The sequence below is a fragment of the Bos taurus genome, chromosome X (genome assembly GCF_002263795.3).
Source record: "Bos taurus isolate L1 Dominette 01449 registration number 42190680 breed Hereford chromosome X, ARS-UCD2.0, whole genome shotgun sequence".
In the NCBI taxonomy this organism is placed as follows: domain Eukaryota; kingdom Metazoa; phylum Chordata; class Mammalia; order Artiodactyla; family Bovidae; genus Bos; species Bos taurus.
This window is the reverse complement of record NC_037357.1, coordinates 33,598,602-33,616,055: the sequence shown is the minus strand read 5'-3', so window position 1 is coordinate 33,616,055 and position 17,454 is coordinate 33,598,602. Positions and strand designations below refer to the sequence as shown.

At 50.6% G+C, this 17,454-nt stretch overlaps 1 protein-coding gene across 6 annotated transcripts; it reads right to left on the bottom strand.

Moving 5' to 3' along the window:
- Positions 1-4,657: 4,657 nt before the first annotated feature.
- HMGB3 (high mobility group box 3) lies at positions 4,658-12,548 on the bottom strand. 6 transcript variants are annotated; one of them, XM_059883525.1, is made up of 7 exons: positions 12,381-12,506; positions 12,226-12,282; positions 12,017-12,073; positions 7,162-7,316; positions 6,743-6,882; positions 6,080-6,254; positions 4,658-5,669 (listed from the first exon to the last, which is right to left on the bottom strand). In XM_059883525.1, exons 1-7 carry the CDS (start codon positions 12,427-12,429, stop codon positions 5,532-5,534), a joined length of 771 nt encoding a protein of 256 aa, XP_059739508.1. In that variant the 5' UTR covers positions 12,430-12,506; the 3' UTR covers positions 4,658-5,531. The 6 variants fall into 6 exon arrangements, with proteins under 6 accessions (XP_059739508.1, XP_059739507.1, XP_024843975.1 ...); NM_001076285.2 differs by having other exon boundaries at positions 5,147-5,669; positions 12,017-12,127; positions 12,381-12,548; XM_059883524.1 differs by lacking the exons at positions 12,017-12,073; positions 12,226-12,282; positions 12,381-12,506 and adding an exon at positions 9,308-9,512.
- Between the last annotated feature and the right edge of the window lie 4,906 nt (positions 12,549-17,454).

Below are 17,454 nucleotides of genomic sequence, written 5' to 3'. Positions count from 1 at the left end.
TTATGATTTTGATGTGCATTTTCCTGATCTATAGATCAGTTTCAGGAGTACTGCCATCTTTTCTGCCTGCCCGTAAACATGGCAGGTCTTTCCATTTCCTTTTTTTTTTTTTTCCCCATGCCTTAAGGTAATTTATTTTTTTTAAATTTTATTTTATTTTTAAACTTTACATAATTGTATTAGTTTTGCCAAATATCAAAATGAATCCATCACAGGTATACATGTGCTCCCCATCCTGAACCCTCCTCCCTCCTCCCTCCCCATACCATCCCTCTGGGTCGTCCCAGTACACTAGCCCCAAGCATCCATTTCTTTAGGTGATGACCTCTTTCAATAATGTTCTGTAGTTCTCTTCATATACATTTTACATTTTGTTGTTTGTTACTAGGTATTTTTTTTAGCTTTTGTTTTGTTACTTTCAGGTGTAAAGCAAAGTAATTCAGTGATACATATATATGTACCTATTTTTTTTTCAAATTCTTTTCCCATTTAGGTTATTACATAGTATTGAGCCAAGTTCTCTTGCTATATAGAAGATCCTTGTCAGCTATCCATTTTAAGTATAGCATTGTGTACATGTCAAACCCAAGCTCCCTATCTACCCCTCCCCCAACCTATCAATAAGTATTTCTTTTTGATGCTATTATAAATGGAATTGTTTAGTTTCATTTTTCAAATTTTTCATTGCTAATATATAGAAAAACAATTGTTATACATTGATCTTGTGTCCTGCAATTTTGCTGAACTCATCTGTTCTGACAGTTTTATTTGGAAACTCCTTAGGATTGTCTATATACAAGATGACCTCACCTGCAAGTGCACATAGCTTTATTCCTTCATTTCCAGTCTGGATGCTTTTGGTTTTTTTTCTTGCTTAATTGCCCTGGCTAGAACTTCTAGCACAATGATGAATAGAAGTGGCACAAATAGATGTCCTTCTCTTGTTCCTTAACCTACGGGGAAAGCAGGAAAGCTTTCAGTCTTTCACTGAGTATATTAGTTAAGGGGTTTCCTAATTGTTCTCTACATTTTGAGGAAGTTCCATTCTTTTTTTTTTTTAATTTTATTTTATTTTTAAACTTTACATAATTGTATTAGTTTTGCCAAATATCAAAATGAATCCATCACAGGTATACATGTGCTCCCCATCCTGAACCCTCCTCCCTCCTCCCTCCCCATACCATCCCTCTGGGTCATCCCAGTGCACCAGCCCCAAGCATCCAGTATCGTGCATCGAACCTGGGCTGGCATCTCGTTTCATACATGATATTTTACATGTTTCAATGCCATTCTCCCAAATCTTCCCACCCTCTCCCTCTCCCACAGAGTCCATAAGACTGTTCCATACATCAGTGTCTCTTTTGCTGTCTCGTACACAGGGTTATTGTTATCATCTTTCTAAATTCCATATATATGCGTTAGTATACTGTATTGGTGTTTTTCCTTCTGGCTTACTTCACTCTGTATAATAGGCTCCAGTTTCATCCACCTCATTAGAACTGATTCAAATGAATTCTTTTTAATGGCTGAGTAATACTCCATTGTGTATATGTACCATAACTTTCTTATCCATTCATCTGCTGATGGACATCTAGGTTGCTTCCATGTCCTGGCTATTATAAACAGTGCTGCGATGAACATTGGGGTACATGTGTCTCTTTCCCTTCTGAAGTTCCATTCTATTTCCAGTTTTCTGAGTTTTTCTTTTTAAATCACAGAGGGGTGTTATATTTTTTTTTTGTCCCCTACTCCCCAGGGGTGTTATATTTTATCAAACACTTTTAATATATCTACTGAGATGATGCTTTCCTTATTTTGTCAATATGCTATCCCAGATTATTTTTTAAGCTAACATCTTAGGAGGATGGAGCTTCCCAGGTGGCTCAGTGGTGAAGAATCATCTGCCAATTCAGGAGACACAGGTTTGATCCCTGGGTTGGAAGATCCCCTGGAGAAGGGGATGTCAACCCACTCCAGTATTATTGCCTGAAAAATCTCGTGGACAGAGAAGCCTGGCAGGCTGTTGTCCATGGGGTCTCAAAAGAGTCGGACATGACTGAGCAACTGGGTACACACTTAGGAGGATGCTCAAGATACAAAACAAGGTGGAATGTGGTTTGTTTGAAGCAGGAAAGGAAGCCTGGGGCTGCAGAGTTGACGGAGTGATCACTCCCTCCCAAATAGCTTTGGGCTCCACATGAAACTAAGCCAGAGGCCGAGTACAGCATGTGGCCCCAGCGGCTCTCATCTAAGACTCCTTGTTGGGGTTGGCTCTGCCAGCCAATTGAGCCCTAACCCTTGGTCTTAGGGAGTGCTGGCTGGCCAGGCTGGCTGATTACAAGTACCCAGCCACTTTATCAACAGCAGCTCCTGAAAACTGCATATTCACCCTGACACAGGGCTCCAGAGCCAACTCCCTGCTACCCCTCTGGCTGAAGGGTTGATCTAGGTAGGGGTTTTGGAGTCCTTAACACTTGCTCTTTTTGATAGTATCTTTCTATTAAATGTTAGTTGAGATCTATCGTTACGGTGAAGTGTCCTTTTAAAGCCTTGATTATAATCAACCCAAAATACAGAGGTTCAGTATCTCAGACAGATTGCAGACAGCCCACTGATTACTTTTCGGGAAGACTGATTAAGAAACTTTATTACAGGAAATGAATGCATCCAAAGTCCCCAAACACATTTGTGACAAGAAGAGACACACAGAAGACACAGACAACAGTTTCCACATCACAGCCTTGTTCTTTCCAAAGTATAAAACATCATTCAAGAACGGGGTGAGGGTGTTAGAGGTGGTTAGAGAAAGTGGCTACTGTCCTTTTGATTAAAAAAATAACAAACAGGTTGGTGTTGCAGGAACACATACTGCGGGCCCAGAAATCAAGCTAAGCTGAAGCCTTAGGTGGTGACACCATACCACTTTTAGCATCTCAAAGAAGCTACAAGGCATCATTCTATTAAAAAGGAGCAATGGTAATGGGCGAGAATCTTACAGTAAGCAGTCCTCTCACTGCAAGCAGCGTATGGGCCAAGCTGTCTGAGTCTCTTTAGAACTAAATGTCTCCTTAATCAAAGACCACTTAACAAGTCCCCCACTTAGGTTTAACTACTATAGGAGCACAAAAAAAGTCATCCCTTTTAGTCTTTGCCCTTCCATAGTTGGCTTCTCTAGCTTCCACCAGACAGGAGCACTTCGAAGCACAAAATCGCTCCTTTGTGACTACAGGTTGAGCTTCCCTCCCATACTTGACTAGGTTGGTCACAGCTCCCATGTCTTAGCTTGGTTGGTTGTGTGTCAGGCAGCAGAGGCTTCAGTTGACGATGCCAAAGGCTGGAGGGAAGTGACTGGGCACAGCTAAAGCAGGCAGGGACCACCTGGGAACAGGTGCCTCTGGGCAAACCTCAGGACCAAGGTTTTTTTAATTAGTGGTCATTTTCTAGAACTAGAAAAACACATTTAGGACGAACAGTTGTGATGTGAGAAAGAATGGCTATGAATACAGATTAGAGACCCAGCCAGTGACCATGACCATGACCCTGACAGAGTGGGGAAGATACTACCTGTAGACAGCCAAGCTTCTCAATAGTGAATTTTAAGAAAAGCACTTTCTTCTGTGTCATTAAAACACCCTTGAGTGCTTCACAGCCTTCAGCACGTACATTTGCGGATTAACGCCGGACATGTATTAACACTCACCCCTAGCACAGTCCCCTTCATTACTGCCGACACTTCAGTGCACATACACAGCAGAGCTCAAAATATTTAAGGTCACCATCTGCCACTATGGCCATCACCCCTCAGCCCAACTTGGACAAAATGCTACATCTTCCAAAAGGAATTAAACACTGAAACATATAACAAGCCTCTTCAAGTGTAAGAACATTTTAACAATTTATATTCCAAATAAACAAGCTCAAACCATGGGTAGGCCAGTCTTTTTTCTGATGACATCTACTACTTAGAAGCAGTTGATGCCATCAGCTTGCCCTGCAGGTGCCCCTTGATGGAGCCCAGCCATCTTCCTTGAGGTGTTTGGTTTCTTGAAGTTGGAAGGAAAAGGACACTGCACCCTCCTCCATGTACCCCTCATTGGGGTCTAGGAGAGGATGCCAAGCTCAAGAACATCTTGATCATTGAGCAAAATAATGTTCTACTATGAGTACTGGGGCATGGGGAGGCATGGGTGAAAGAAAAAAAAAAAAGCCTGAAATAATGTTTTGCTGTTTAGCAATGAATTTGACCACCTCCCCAGTGTGTGTGTTGGCGGGGGGGTGTTGGCGGGGGGGGGGGGGGCGGGTAGAGTGGGAGATTTAAAAAAAAAAAAAGAAACCAAAAACAAACCCCAGTAGTAGTGAGCCTCAATCTTAACCACCCACCTTCCTAAACCTCTGAGGACTGCTAAATCTTGTCTGTGACCTTAGCACCTACATTCAGCAGCTTAGACTTCACCTTAATGCCTTTCAGACACAAAATCACACAGTAGCTTCAAGTAGCCCTCTTTATCTCTGTCCTCAGTAGGTTGGCCACAGTAAGCAAGAGAGAAGTTATTTACCAGATTCACCAGGAGGCTAGTTACCAGATGCCATGGAGTGGGTTGTCCTCCTGCTAAGACTGCTGTGAGTCAGACATTTAGACTGTCATCATAGAGCACAATTTTAAAAATGTAATACTGTTTATTTAACTTCAAAAACATTTCAACATTCTAAACATACAAAAAAAATAACAGAACATTGCAGATCGTATTTAGTACAGAAGATTCTTGAACTTTCACTGGTGCAGTGGCTCTTGGCTTTGCTGACAATGAACAGTTCTATAGTTTGTTTAAAAAAAAAAACAAACAGTTTAAAACTACCGCACTTCAACTAAAAAGGATCCAAAACACTTCTCATGCCTGCTGACCCCCCCCCCTCCACAGCTAAGAATGGCAGCGGGATGCTACGCTATATACAAAAACAAGACAACCTGAAGCTAAATGGATGCCCACTGCAGTGTCCACAGGTCCAGCCCCACAGTGCACGCCCTGAGCTACAGCCCCTCTGGAAGGCATTGCCCCCACAGCCTCCACACCAAGCAAGGAGCATCAAGAGTGTGTCTCGGTTGCTTTGTTCTTTTTACAAACTATAGATATGTACAGTTGAAAACTCGGGATTTCTAGCCAATGACCATAGAATTAACACACCACCTTACAAATTAAAAAAAAAAAATGCCAGAAACATCTTTAAATGCCTTGTCACACCAACAGCAAAGTGCACAGAGTGAGGAGAACACGAGAGCCTTTTCATTTTAAAAATGTTTGGAAATATGTACAACTTTGATACAGTTTCCAGGTGCTCCAGACACCCATGGCCACTTAACGTAAACCACTGACAATTGCTAGAGCACTTTCAGAGACTAAGATATGATCATGATCCAATTGGGTAATTAAACCTAATAAGGGCAACAGACACATCTTGGGTGAGAGGTGTGTCAATCAAGGCGCTCCCTACTCTAAGGTATTCACAAGGAGACAGATCAACAGTTTTTTTTTTTATTCATCCTCTTCCTCCTCCTCCTCCTCCTCCTCCTCCTCATCCTCTTCGTCTTCCTCTTCCACCTTTTTCCGGGCAACTTTAGCAGCACCCTTGGCGCCATCAAACTTCCCTTTAGACTTATAGTCTGCGACATCCTGGAAGGGACAGACACATATTGCAAATCAGTCAAGGGTAGAAGCAAGCTATCCCCACCCCAGGAGAAAACACAGGAGAAAGACAGGGCTGCTCTTTTAAATATTTCTTTCCAGATTCAAACTGGGTTCACAGCCATTGCAATTGCAGAGTGCATGGGTATTCACGCACTCTAAAAGTCCAGTGAATAAGCACTATCTGACCCTCTGCTGGGGGCACCCCAATATGATCACATTTTGAAGCCTGCCTGAAAAGCTGTCTTAGACACAACCATCTGTCAGAAGCCGGACCACCAATATACTAGGCGGATCTGGCATGGAGACGAGTCCTGCAGCAGCCATGGCAGCTGACCGTTCACCTTTCCAGGCTCCCAGAGGCCCCAACCTGTGCAGGGTACACTCTGGTCCCTCACCTTCTCATACTTCTCCTTCAGCTTCGCAGCCTTGTTGATATATGGCTGCTTCTCACTATCACTTAAGTTATTCCACATCTCGCCCAGCTTCTTTGCCACATCTCCAATAGAGATACCAGGGTTAGCAGACTTGATCTTCGGGCGGAATTCCGAGCAGAATAGGAAAAATCCAGACCTTGTCGGGAGAGAATTGTATACATCAGAGGAGAACCCACCAAAACGGGAGCTGAAGTCAAGATCTCATGTCGCTGAATGCACAAATTCCTACTACTATGACTCTTCCCTCAAGTGAAGAAATGCGTGATGCCATGCACAATATTACAAAGTTGCAGGCACTAGAATGCTTAAGAGGCTTCAGCAACATACAGTGCTTTCTCAGTTACTGGGAAAAGGATAACGAAAATGCCAATGGACACTGACACCCAGAACTGGGCTGTCTGCCCTCTTCCCAGTGGAAATGCCAACAGCCAACCACCATGCATGCGTACAGCTCACAAAGACAGCCACAACCAGGAATTTCCCTGGCCCTGCACTGTACAGCTCAAAGTATACATTGTTTCGCTGAGGTATCGCAACATCTCTTTAGGTACAGCTGTCTTTTTAAAAATCTTTCAAGCAGAAGGAAAACTCTTAACTGCTATCCTGAATCCTACAGCCACTTACGGTGGTCTCTTGGGGGCATTAGGGTCCTTCTTCTTCTTGCCTCCCTTAGCTGGTCCATAATCCTTCATTTCCCGATCATAGCGCACCTTATCCGCCTTTGCCATTTCATCGAACTTCGACTTCTCTTTCCCGGACATGGTCTGCAAAACACAGGACCTGTTAAATTCCTCAATGCAGTGAGCACATACCTGTTCAGCTGTCCTGTAATTATGGTGGCAGCAGCGAGAATCACTTGCAAAAGGGGATGACAGCCTTAAACCCTTGCAGAGTCTTCAAAAATAAAACAAAATTCTAAGGAGAGACAAGATGAGTCTAAGTAAAGAGGAAGAAAACAGCCACCTGGAGCTACACTGAAGGTCAGTAACCAGAAACTGTGAAATCCAACTAAGCGTGGCTGGAAAGATATAAAAGAAAAATACCTTCCACCTCTCAGAGCATTTCTTGGAAAATTCAGCAAAATTGACAGGGACCTCTGGGTTTTTCTTCTTATGTTCCTCTCTGCACGTCTGCACAAAGAAGGCATAAGCAGACATCTTGCCCTTTGGTTTCTTGGGATCACCTTTAGCCATCTTGACTGATGAAGGGAAGAGAGACAAAGAGAAACAAACACAATGAACATCTGCAAGATATACAAAAAGTGGCCCTTTTGGAAGAACCCTTGCCCCCATCCTGCAGCCGCTCTAGCAGCTGAAGGCAGAGTAGGGAGGAAATCAGTTTCACTGTCGCTTGTCATTTAACTTTTGACCAGCATGAAGTGCGCTGGTTTGTGAGTTACTTCTCCGGGAGTGATCAAGTTCTCCAAATGGAACCGGCCCAAGCTGGGTGGTTCTGAGCTATATTGTGACTCAGAACTATTACGTTTTGCAAACTACAATTCAAAAGTGGTAAGGGCACACGGAGGACACGTTGGTAAAGGGTGCAGGCGGGTGGCAGAAGCTTGCAACCAACCACTTCGGCTAGCAGGTCATCTGTTTTACTATGTTAGAGACAACAATACTGTTGCCACTGAGGATTACAAGACCAAAGCAGGAGAACCGTAAATAGGGAACACTTGAAATTTCACTATTTTTGATGCGTTCTGGCTTATAAAAATGGCTTTTACAAGAACAGTAATCTGGCAAATGAGCAGATCTCCCTTGTACTATTTAGTTCCAATCTGTATCTTCATCATTACCTAAAGGGGGAGGGGAAACAGAAAGGGCTAGTCTTGCCCATCGGTAAAGGCAAGCATGTCCAGCCAGGAACACTTTCTGCAAAGTTTCCAAATCAAAATGCAGCTGTGGCGTGTCATCGTCCCTGTCCCACCCCCCCTGCTTCCCGCCATCTTTTCCTTTTCCCACACCCAAGGTCATCACGCTAAATTCAAGCCCTCCCCTTCCCTGGGAGCGACCGAGGGGTTGAATCTGGGCCCCGTGGCGGCGGCGCGGGTGCGGCGGCGCGGGTCGCGGAGGAGCCCGGGGCCGGCCACGGACGGCCGGGCTCGGCCCCGCGCTGGGTCACTCGGACACGCAGAATTCACCTTCCATTTTGTCAAAAGCTTCCTGATGAAAGAAAGTGCCCCTGAAATCCGCCACTGCCACCCGCGGGGGGCGTAGGGAGCGGGGGGCGGCGGCGGCGGCAGCGCGCCGGGGGCGCGGAGCCGAGCGGGCAGCGGCGGTGACCGCGGCGCCCGCCGCGCCTCCAAGCTCCGCTCGCTAAAATGGCTGATCCGCGCGCGGCCGGCGCGGGCGGCGGCGACGGCGGCGAACAAAGCGGTCCGGGCCCCGCCACCGCCGCCGCCCGCTCGCCAGCCCCCACCCCACCCCGCCCCGCCCGGGGCTGCGGGGGCAGCGGGCTGGACCCCCCGCCCCCGGCGGCGGCGCGGAGCGCACTCCTCGGGATAACAAAGGCGCCCGTGCGGCCATGACGCTCGGCCGCGCAGGGGCCCGCGGCGGCGCCCCCGGCCCTCCACGCCGCCCGCCCCAGGCCGCGGGCGCTGGGGCCGAGGCCGGAGCCCGCCCGGGTGTCCCCGCCGCCCGTCCGCCCGCCGCTCGCCTGAGCCCAGCGCCGCGCCGTGCCGCGCCAGCCATGTTCACGGCGGCGGCGGCGGTGCCCTGCGGGCAGGAGATGAGCGGGGGGCGGCCGGCCCGCGCCCCCCCCTCCCCGGGCCGCCGGGCGCTCCCGCGACGGCCATGTTAATGCAGAAGCAGCAGTGCAGCCCCCCGGGGCCGCGCGGCGCCCAGCCAAGACCGGGAGCGAAGTTTGCCTGAGCCGTAGTCCCCGGTGGGCAGCGGTCGCCCGGCCTCCCCGGAGTCCGTCCCGGGCGGAGAAACACCGGCCCCCTGCCGAGGTCCGCCGCCCGGCGCCGGGACGCGCGCCGCCAGAACCCGCAGTCGCCCCTCGGCTCGCGCCGCCGCAGCTGCCCGAACATCTGGCTTCAGTGGGGGGGCCAAGGTCCCTGGGCCGCTGCCCCAGGGGGCGTCGGCCGAGACGGGTTCCGCGGAGGGAACGCAGCCCCGACAGTGGGGAGCTCAGGTTGATGCATGGAAAAGTTGAAACACCTGAATCGCTTTTTCCTTCCCGCACCTATAGCAAAGAAGAGAGGAGAAGGGGGCGGGAAGGGCGCGCGGAGGAGAGGCAGGGGGCGGCGGCGGAGCGCGCTCGCGGCGGCGCGGGCCGGAGGAAAGTTGTGCGGGCGCTGCTTCTGCGGAGGCGGCGACGGTAGCGGTGGCGGTGGTGGCGGCGGCGGCGGCGGCGGCGGGCGGTGCGAAACGTACCTGTATTGTTCGCTAGTCTGGGCAGCGCAGGGCACGACGCGCGGCTCAGCGCTCCACAGCCTCGCGCTAGCTGCCTCCACGAGAGCCGCCTGATTGGCCAGCGGGCTCCGCCGTTTAAAACAACCTCCTCGCCCGGCCATTGGCTGCGGGCCTCATGAATATTAAACAGGCGCGGGAGCCCATTGGGCGCGGCCGCTGGGCTCATTCATTCAAACAGAACAACCCGCCGGCGCTAGCTGCCGCGGCAAAACCCAGGAATAATAATAATCTCACTTGCCCACTCCCCGCGCCCCCCCTCTCGCCCTTTTCGCATCGAGGTGGCATCTCAAAGGACTTTGGAGAGGTGGCTCCGCCATTCCCTGCGGCCTCGGCCTCTGCTGTTTGGAGGGCAAGGTCGAGCTGGGTTGCGCTGCCCTCTGCTCCTTCTGAGCCGCGGCCTCTGCGACCCGGGTCCCCTGTCCCCTAGGCAGCCCCACCCGCCACGCCTCACCCCAGCCACCCTCTCCGGGACGACTCTGGGATCGACTGTGAGGGTCGACTGTCCTTCACCTCCACCGAGTTCCGCCGCGACTCTGCTGCAGGGGCCTTGCGGCAGGCACCTAGCTCTCGTAAGCCCGGCGGAAAGCGACTGCTCGCTCGAGCAGGAAAGCTGCTGTGAGATCTCAGGGTTTCGGGACTCGCACTCCGCCTTAAAACAACCTGATTGTGCTCCCGAGGATCGCGCTCATCTAGACTCTTTCCACTGATTCCCAGAATGTTAATCTGTGCTGCAATTGCGGAACCAGCGAGCTAGGTGGGCTAGAGGACGAAAACGGAGTTTGGCAAAAGGAGAGAAATCGGGAGAAGTAGTAACTTTGTGGGCAGGGAGTCAGTCCCATATTCACCGCCTCAGTTTAGGCCCGCTTTCCCTTTGCTCTTGTGACACACACCCTATTGAAGAATGAAAGTTCTTGGAATGAATGAATGGGATTTGACTTGGCCTTGGCTTTGTCACTGGGTAGTATGGCCTTGAGGAAGTCAGTTCTTTGAGGGGATTCAGGCAATGATTTTCAAAGAGGGAGAGGGCAGTGTCACCTCTAACGGATGTTGGGAAAAGTTGCTGCTGGAATTTAAAAGGCAAGGATGGCCAGAGATGCCAAATGTCCTGCATTGTGCAGGAGAGTCACTTAGGAGGGAGCAATGTCCCATTCCAAATGCTAGTATCAGCCCTGCTGAAAACTGTCTGAGGGTCCCCTTCCCTCTTGAAGATACCGTGAACCTACTGGAAAGAATGGAGGAGAAAAAAGGAAAGCTGAGAAAAGGAGCACATTTCAAGCTTTGAAATTTGGAGAAAATAGTGGAAGAGGTATCATGAGTTATTCTACAGATATTCTGTTTCTAAAGCACTTTGAAAGCCCAGGATACTCACCTATTAATAATTTCCATATTTAGAAATGAGAGCCACCTGAAGATGAGTTTTTGAAACACTGTTTCCAGCAACTGTGGCTGAGTCTGAGCTGTACAAGGGAGATGACCTCAGAATGAACCTACCTCCCCACCCCCACCCAGCTCTTGCCACCTCCTCAGAGTGTCATGACCTAGGCTGTGGCCCTGTAGCTGGCATTGCTGGGCTTGGAACGTTAGGGATCCACTTGGAAGCTAATGAAGGCAAAGATAATAGTGCCCTTTTGCAAGAGCCACAGGTATCAAACTCAGTTTGTTAGGTCCCCAGTTTACAGACTCCTTGGAATGCAGACATCTTAAAGCTCTCTCATCTAATCCCCTGCCCTGTAAAGAGATAGCTGAGTGCTCACCTACCTTCTTGCATACCTCCACTCACAGTGAACTTACCATCTCCCTTCTGGGTTGTCGTCCATCTGGGCCTATCTCTGAGCCCTGGGGTCACCATCCCACACACAGTCTAACCCCTCATCCTTCAGAGATTGCACGGCAGGCCAAGTCTCTTCTCCAGGCCGACGGCTCCAACTTCTTCCACTGCCAGGTTCTCAGAGCCTGCTACTCTCAAGCCCCCGCCCCCCCCCCCCCCGTCTTCTGTTTCTACCCTTCCCAGAGGGAAGCAGGGCCTCGTTATAGTATGACCACTCTCCAGAGTGCCCTAGCCTCTCAGTGTTGTCAGGCCTTTCTGGGCCAGAGATGTGAGATGGGACAGGGGCCTCCTTCTGGTCCGGCCACTGCCTGGTGTCCTGGCCGCAATGGGAAGCTGCCCTTAGCAGTTGGAAGCACCAAGCTGGGAAAATCAGAATGGTCAGCCTCAGAGCCCATGGGCACTTCTTAACGGGCCCCGAGTGGCTGGTGAGGGTCACACTCATAAGCACAGGGAAGTCACAAGCAGCACATATATACAGACTCACACACACACCTGGGCACACCTAGGGCATTCACACACAGTAGCTTGAAAGCCAAGCCAGAGAAGTAAGAGAGCTTAGAGTAAGTCATGCCCAGACACCACCATCAAGATCCCCTCTTCCCACCCACTGCCAGAGCCCTGCCCATTGGTCTCTGATTTCTGTGTACATACCCCGAAGGACAAACTTCGTCTTCTTACTTGTCGAAGGAAGACTTTCCATGTCTGCTCCTGTAGAGCAAGTTGTCTTCTTACTCATCGAAGGAAGACTTTCCATGTCTGCTCCTGTAGAGTAAGTTGTGCCCAGACACCACCATCAAGATCCCCTCTTCCCACCCACTGCCAGAGCCCTGCCCATTGGTCTCTGATTTCTGTGTACATACCCTGAAGGACAAACTTCGTCTTCTTACTTGTCGAAGGAAGACTTTCCATGTCTGCTCCTATAGAGTAAGTCATGCCCAGACACCACCGTCAAGATCCCCTCTTCCCACCCACTGTCAGAGCCCTGCCCATTGGTCTCTGATTTCTATATACATACCCTGAAGGACAAACTTCGTCTTCTCACTCATCGAAGGAAGACTTTCCATGTCTTCCTTCGATGAGCAGCGATGAGCTTCCTTCCTCCTGAGCAGTGCCTTCTATCCAGTCGAGGCACTTGGCCTGAAGTGGCAACCTGTGGTCTCTGTTACCAGAACCTCCAGAAAGTGACTATGACATCACCGAGCCGTATCAGAGGTCTGCTGATGGTTGCCATGTTTCCCTGCCCAGCCCCCCACAAACATACCTATGACCCAAGTCTCATGTCTCCCTCAGGCCCAGTGTCCCCAGTTTCTCCATTCCTTCCACACTGAGTCTCAGTTGGCAGGCTCCTCACAGCTTCAGTTTCTCCTCAGCCCATACTGTCCATGGCAGCAGCCTGAGTGCAAAAACTCTCTCATAACTCAATCCCATGTACATATCTTGAATGTCTACTCATAAGTAACAGAAAGGAGATGGGTTGAAGGGGAGGGGCTGGGGATGGAGGGCATGGGAGAGACAGTAGCTTTGGGCTGTCACTGACGTTGTGGTGGGCCTTCCGCCATGTCACCTCAGCTCCCCCAGTCTCAGTGTCAGCTGTCAAAGGTGGTACGACCTAACTTCTCCATGCTGGCCACTATCCAGTCTGTGGGTGAGGAAGGGTAGGTGTGAAAGTGATCTGGTGGTCATGTATAAAAGGCCACCCAGGGGAGGCTAAGAATCAGCATGGAAGGGTAGAAAAAGTGACAAAGTCAGGGGTGAGCAGACATGGCCCAGACTCAGGGGTTCCAAGGCACTTTGCCTTTTCTATCTGCAGCAGAATTCAGTGCTCAGTGGCTTGGCTTGGGGGTAGCTCAAGGTGCTGGAGTGTGCTAAGCCCCTGCCTGGGCCTCCCTGGAAAGTACTTTAATGACATCAGTCCCCTAGGAGGCCAGGCCCATCCATGCAAGGGAACCTCAAACCAGAATCCCATAAGCCACTCCACTGCCTGGAGATGTCAGGAGAACATTCAAAGGAGATAAGAAATATGACGAAGTGTGGTAAAGAGGTTTACGTTCAGTTCCTGTCAGTTCAAGACCCTCTCCCCCAACCCCCAAATTAGGAGTAATCCTCATCATTCAACACAAATGAAACCCTAGTCCCTTAGACCTCACCCTACCCTACCCCTACCCCAGGTCTCCATCTGAGCACCCAGGGCTGAAAGTAACATCTCTGAGGCCCAACCTTCACTGGCTGTGAAGATCCCAAAATGAGCAGTCTTTCACAAGGGATCTGGTGGTGGTGGTGGTGGTTGTTTAGTCACTAACTTGTATCCAGCTCTTGCAACCCCATGGACTGTAGCCTGCCAGGCTCCTTTATCCATGAGATTCTCTAGGCAAGAATACTTGAGTGGGTTGCCATTTCCTTCTCCAGGGAATCTTCCTGACCCAGGAATTGAAACCAGATCTCCTGCATTGCAGGTAGATTCTTTACCCACTGAGCTACGGAGGGTATCTGGGAGCCTTTGTAAAGTTCCATCTTTGCAGGTAGGGAGTCTTTAACTGCAAGCTTCTAGGCTTTCCCAGTGCCCCTGCCCACCTCTGCTCACTACCAGGGGAGCTGGGGCCTCCCGTCTCCTCTCCCCCTTGGCTTGTGGATGGGAATTGCCTTCCAACTGGACTCTTCCCAAGGAGAGGAAAAGTGCTTTCCCAGAGAGGGTTTCTGACACTCTTCTGATGGGCTGGATTCAGAGGCCACCCCCCCAGGAGCCAGTGGCTGAGCAGGGGCTGGAAACTTGGTCTCTTGATTGACCCTTAGTGTCACACTTGTCTTACTCTTAATAGCTCAGCTCTATGGCCATTGGCAATGTGGCAGGGGCAGTCAGCACCCCCAAGAAGAAGACGTTGCAAGTTGGGAACAGACAGGCAACTGGGGCTAGCCTATCCCACCTCTCCTGCTCCCAGGGCCACTGGAGAAGGGAGCCCAGAAGCCAGTGCTGTTTAGTGTGACACGGCCACACCAGCTTCCCAAGTGGCACTTGTGGTTAAAGAACCCGCTTGCCAATGCAAGAGACACAGGAGACGTGGGTTTGATCTCTGGGTTGGGAAGATCCCCTGGAGAAGGAAATGGCAACCCCCTCCAGTATTCTTGCCTGAGAATCCCATGGACAGAAGAGATTACAGTTCATAGAGTCTCAAAGAGTCAGACATGACTGAAGGGACTTAGCACACATGCACACACACACAAGGCCACACCAGCCCCACCAGGCCCACTGGCTCTCCTTTCAATGGATGACTGAAAGAGGAAGGAGGTCAACAACCAAAAGACTTCCTCCACATTTACTGTCCACACCACTGCCCTGTGGGCACGCAATCCTAACCACACGAGCCAATGCAGAGTCAAGGATGTGCCAGGTAGACCAGGGCTCCTGGGAAAGATGAAGATGAAGTGAGAGCTCCCTGCCCCACCACCCTCCCCATGCACCCAGTCCTGGGAAGGCTGTAGGGAAGAGGGGACATTGAGGGGCAGGGAAGGGAGGGAAGGGGACACTCAGTAGGGTCAGCTCCGCTGACCCAGCCTATTCCCAGAACAGCCCTGCCCTGTCGGGCCTTGAAGACTTTCCCCACTACTGAGTGACCCAGTCTACACCACCTCTCCCTGGACTCCCTCCCACCTAGAGCGCAGCAGGAGATTCTCAGAATCCTGCCCCCCTCCCCGACCTCGCCTAATACCGCAGGCCGTTTGGTACCCACCTGAGTGATACAAAGGCCTGGCTCTGACTCATTGAGCAGCTAATGGACCAGTGTCTCCCTCTTTGGGAAAAGTTACAAACTGTTTCTCCTCACCTGAACCAGGGGGATTCCTGTGGTGGGGAGAGGGAGCAACGGAAGATTGCCACTCTTGAAAACGGGACCGGTGTTGCTGCGTTTAAAATTTGCCCCACGCCCTCTTTCTGGGACTAAGTTTAACATCATGAAAAGGGGAAGCAGTGACTGGTCCCCAGGGGAAGCAGTGACTGGTCCCCAGCATCCCTTCGGACATCACCATTCTTAGGATGGCTGGTGGGGCTTCACAAAGAGAATGGTTCTCCTATCTTCACCTACCTACCCCCCAAAAAAACCCCAAAACAAACCTGAAATGTGCCCTAGCAAAGGCCCTTCATGTGTCCAGTCCCTCTGGGAAGAGGGCTTTAGAAACAAGCCCAGTGGATGGTGTTAGAATCTGACTCTGACAAGGATGGCACTTATCATCACTATACATACCATCTCCCCCACCAGCTTCAATCTGTGTCTGCCCAGAAACTGGGGGCATCCTGTTAAGTCTGAACCTGTCCTTAGTCCACTGAGAACACTCAGACCTTTACCCTGTCCCTCCAGGGTACAGCCCATCTCTCCAATGGTCCTCGAGGGACTTCACAAGTCACCCCTCATCACCACACTCACCTCGGATTCCAGCTCTCAAGTTTCTCCTCACCCTGCTCGCACTCAGCAATAGCCACCCCAGGCCCTTGGCACATGCTCTTCCCTTAGCCTGGGAAGATCTGCTCCCTAAATCAGCAAGGCTCTAGCCCTCACTTCCTTTAGGTCTTTGCTCCAGTGTCACATTCCCTGACGATCAGTGGAAAACTGAAAGCCACAATTTCACATCGCCTGCTTTCCTTCTCCTGCTCTGTTTATGCACACACATTCAACACCAGCTCGTGAGCTCACTCACTATACTTTTACATTTATCACTCTGATTGTCAGTCTCCCCAGGAGATTGACTGCTGTTCTCTGCCATCTCCCCAAGTGTAGCATAGAGCAGGGACTCCATTCAGATTTGTAAAAAATGAGTTCTCCATTGACTCCATTCAGATTTGTTGATAATGAGTTCTCCATTGACCCTGATGGCTTACTACGTACATTCTTAAGGCAGAATCCCCAGCCTCAGGCAACTTGCCATCTAGAAAGCAGACATACCAACATCAATAAACAGGTCAAGGGTAAAATGTTGTTGTTCAGTCGCTCGGTGGTGTCCAACTCTTTGCAACCCCATGGACTGCAGCATGCCAGGCTTTCCTGTCCTTCACTATCTCCCAGAGCTTGCTCAAACTCACAGCTATTGAGTTGGTGATGCCATCCAACCATCCCATCCTCTGTTGTCCTCTTCTTCTCCTGCCTTCAATCTTTCCCAGCATCAGGGTCTTTTCCAATGAGTCAGCTCTTTGCATCAGGTGGCCACAGTACTGGAGCTTCAGCTTCAGCATCAGTCCTTCCAAGGATAAAATAAATGCCAGCAAAATAGAAGTGAAGGCCGGGGGAGAGCTTCAGTTGTGACTGTGGTGGGGCGGGTCTGAGGATAGGTAGCCACTTTGAGCTTGGCATCCAGGGTTAGTAAGGGTTCCGTGGGCCAAGAAGGAGCAAATTACCACAGGCCGGGGGAAAGCAGAGTCAGACACGACTGAATGACTGAATGGAACTGAACTGGGCGAAAGCAGGACCCCTGAATGGAGGTGCGAAGTTGTGCACTGAACTCACTCAAAGGCGGATTCCAAGGCTGGAGAGGTGAGGGGAGGAGCCTCTCTGGAGACAGGGCAGTTGTCTGGGTGGACACTATCACCTGCAGCTTTTTGCAGGTAGTGACCCAAGCAGAGCTCTGTCTGAGAAAGCGCTCCTGTGTTGCTGTGGGAGGATGGGCCAGAGGCAGAGCGCTGGTGCGGGCCTGGAGTCCAGACCTTGGCAGTGAGGGTGGGGAAAACACCTGGATTTCTGCGGCGCCCACCTCCCAGCTAGAGCCCGTTGATCAAGTTGTAAACCTGACTGTCATGTCAGCCCTCCAGGGCCTCTCCTCCCCACTTCTGCTTCTGCAGCTTCTTCTTCCCGCTCCCCCCTTCACTCTTAATGGCAGTTCCCTCCCAGAGTGTCTCCTCTCCCATCCCTGGAAGTATGTGTGTTTACCTGCCATTCCTGCTGCCTCGGATCTGCACCCACTTTGGCTCTTAAGCATGTGCTGCCACCCTTGAGACCTCAGCCCAATCCCCAGTCAGTGAAGGCACACTCCCCTGCCTGCAACTGACTTTCTCCCTCTGGCCTCCTTTGTGGTACGTCTCACAAATGGCATTTGGGCCCGCTTTAGGC

Excerpts from the sequence above, each read along its gene's own strand:
- HMGB3 (NM_001076285.2), bottom strand. The coding sequence starts at position 12,429 with ATGGAAAGTCTTCCTTCGATGAGTGAGAAGACGAAGTTTGTCCTTCAG. Across the intron at positions 12,128-12,225 it reads GACGAAGTTTGTCCTTCAGG|GAGCAGACATGGAAAGTCTT; the intron begins GTATGTACACAG and ends CTTACTCTACAG. Across the intron at positions 6,255-6,742 it reads AATGCCCCCAAGAGACCACC|GTCTGGATTTTTCCTATTCT; the intron begins GTAAGTGGCTGT and ends TCTCCCGACAAG.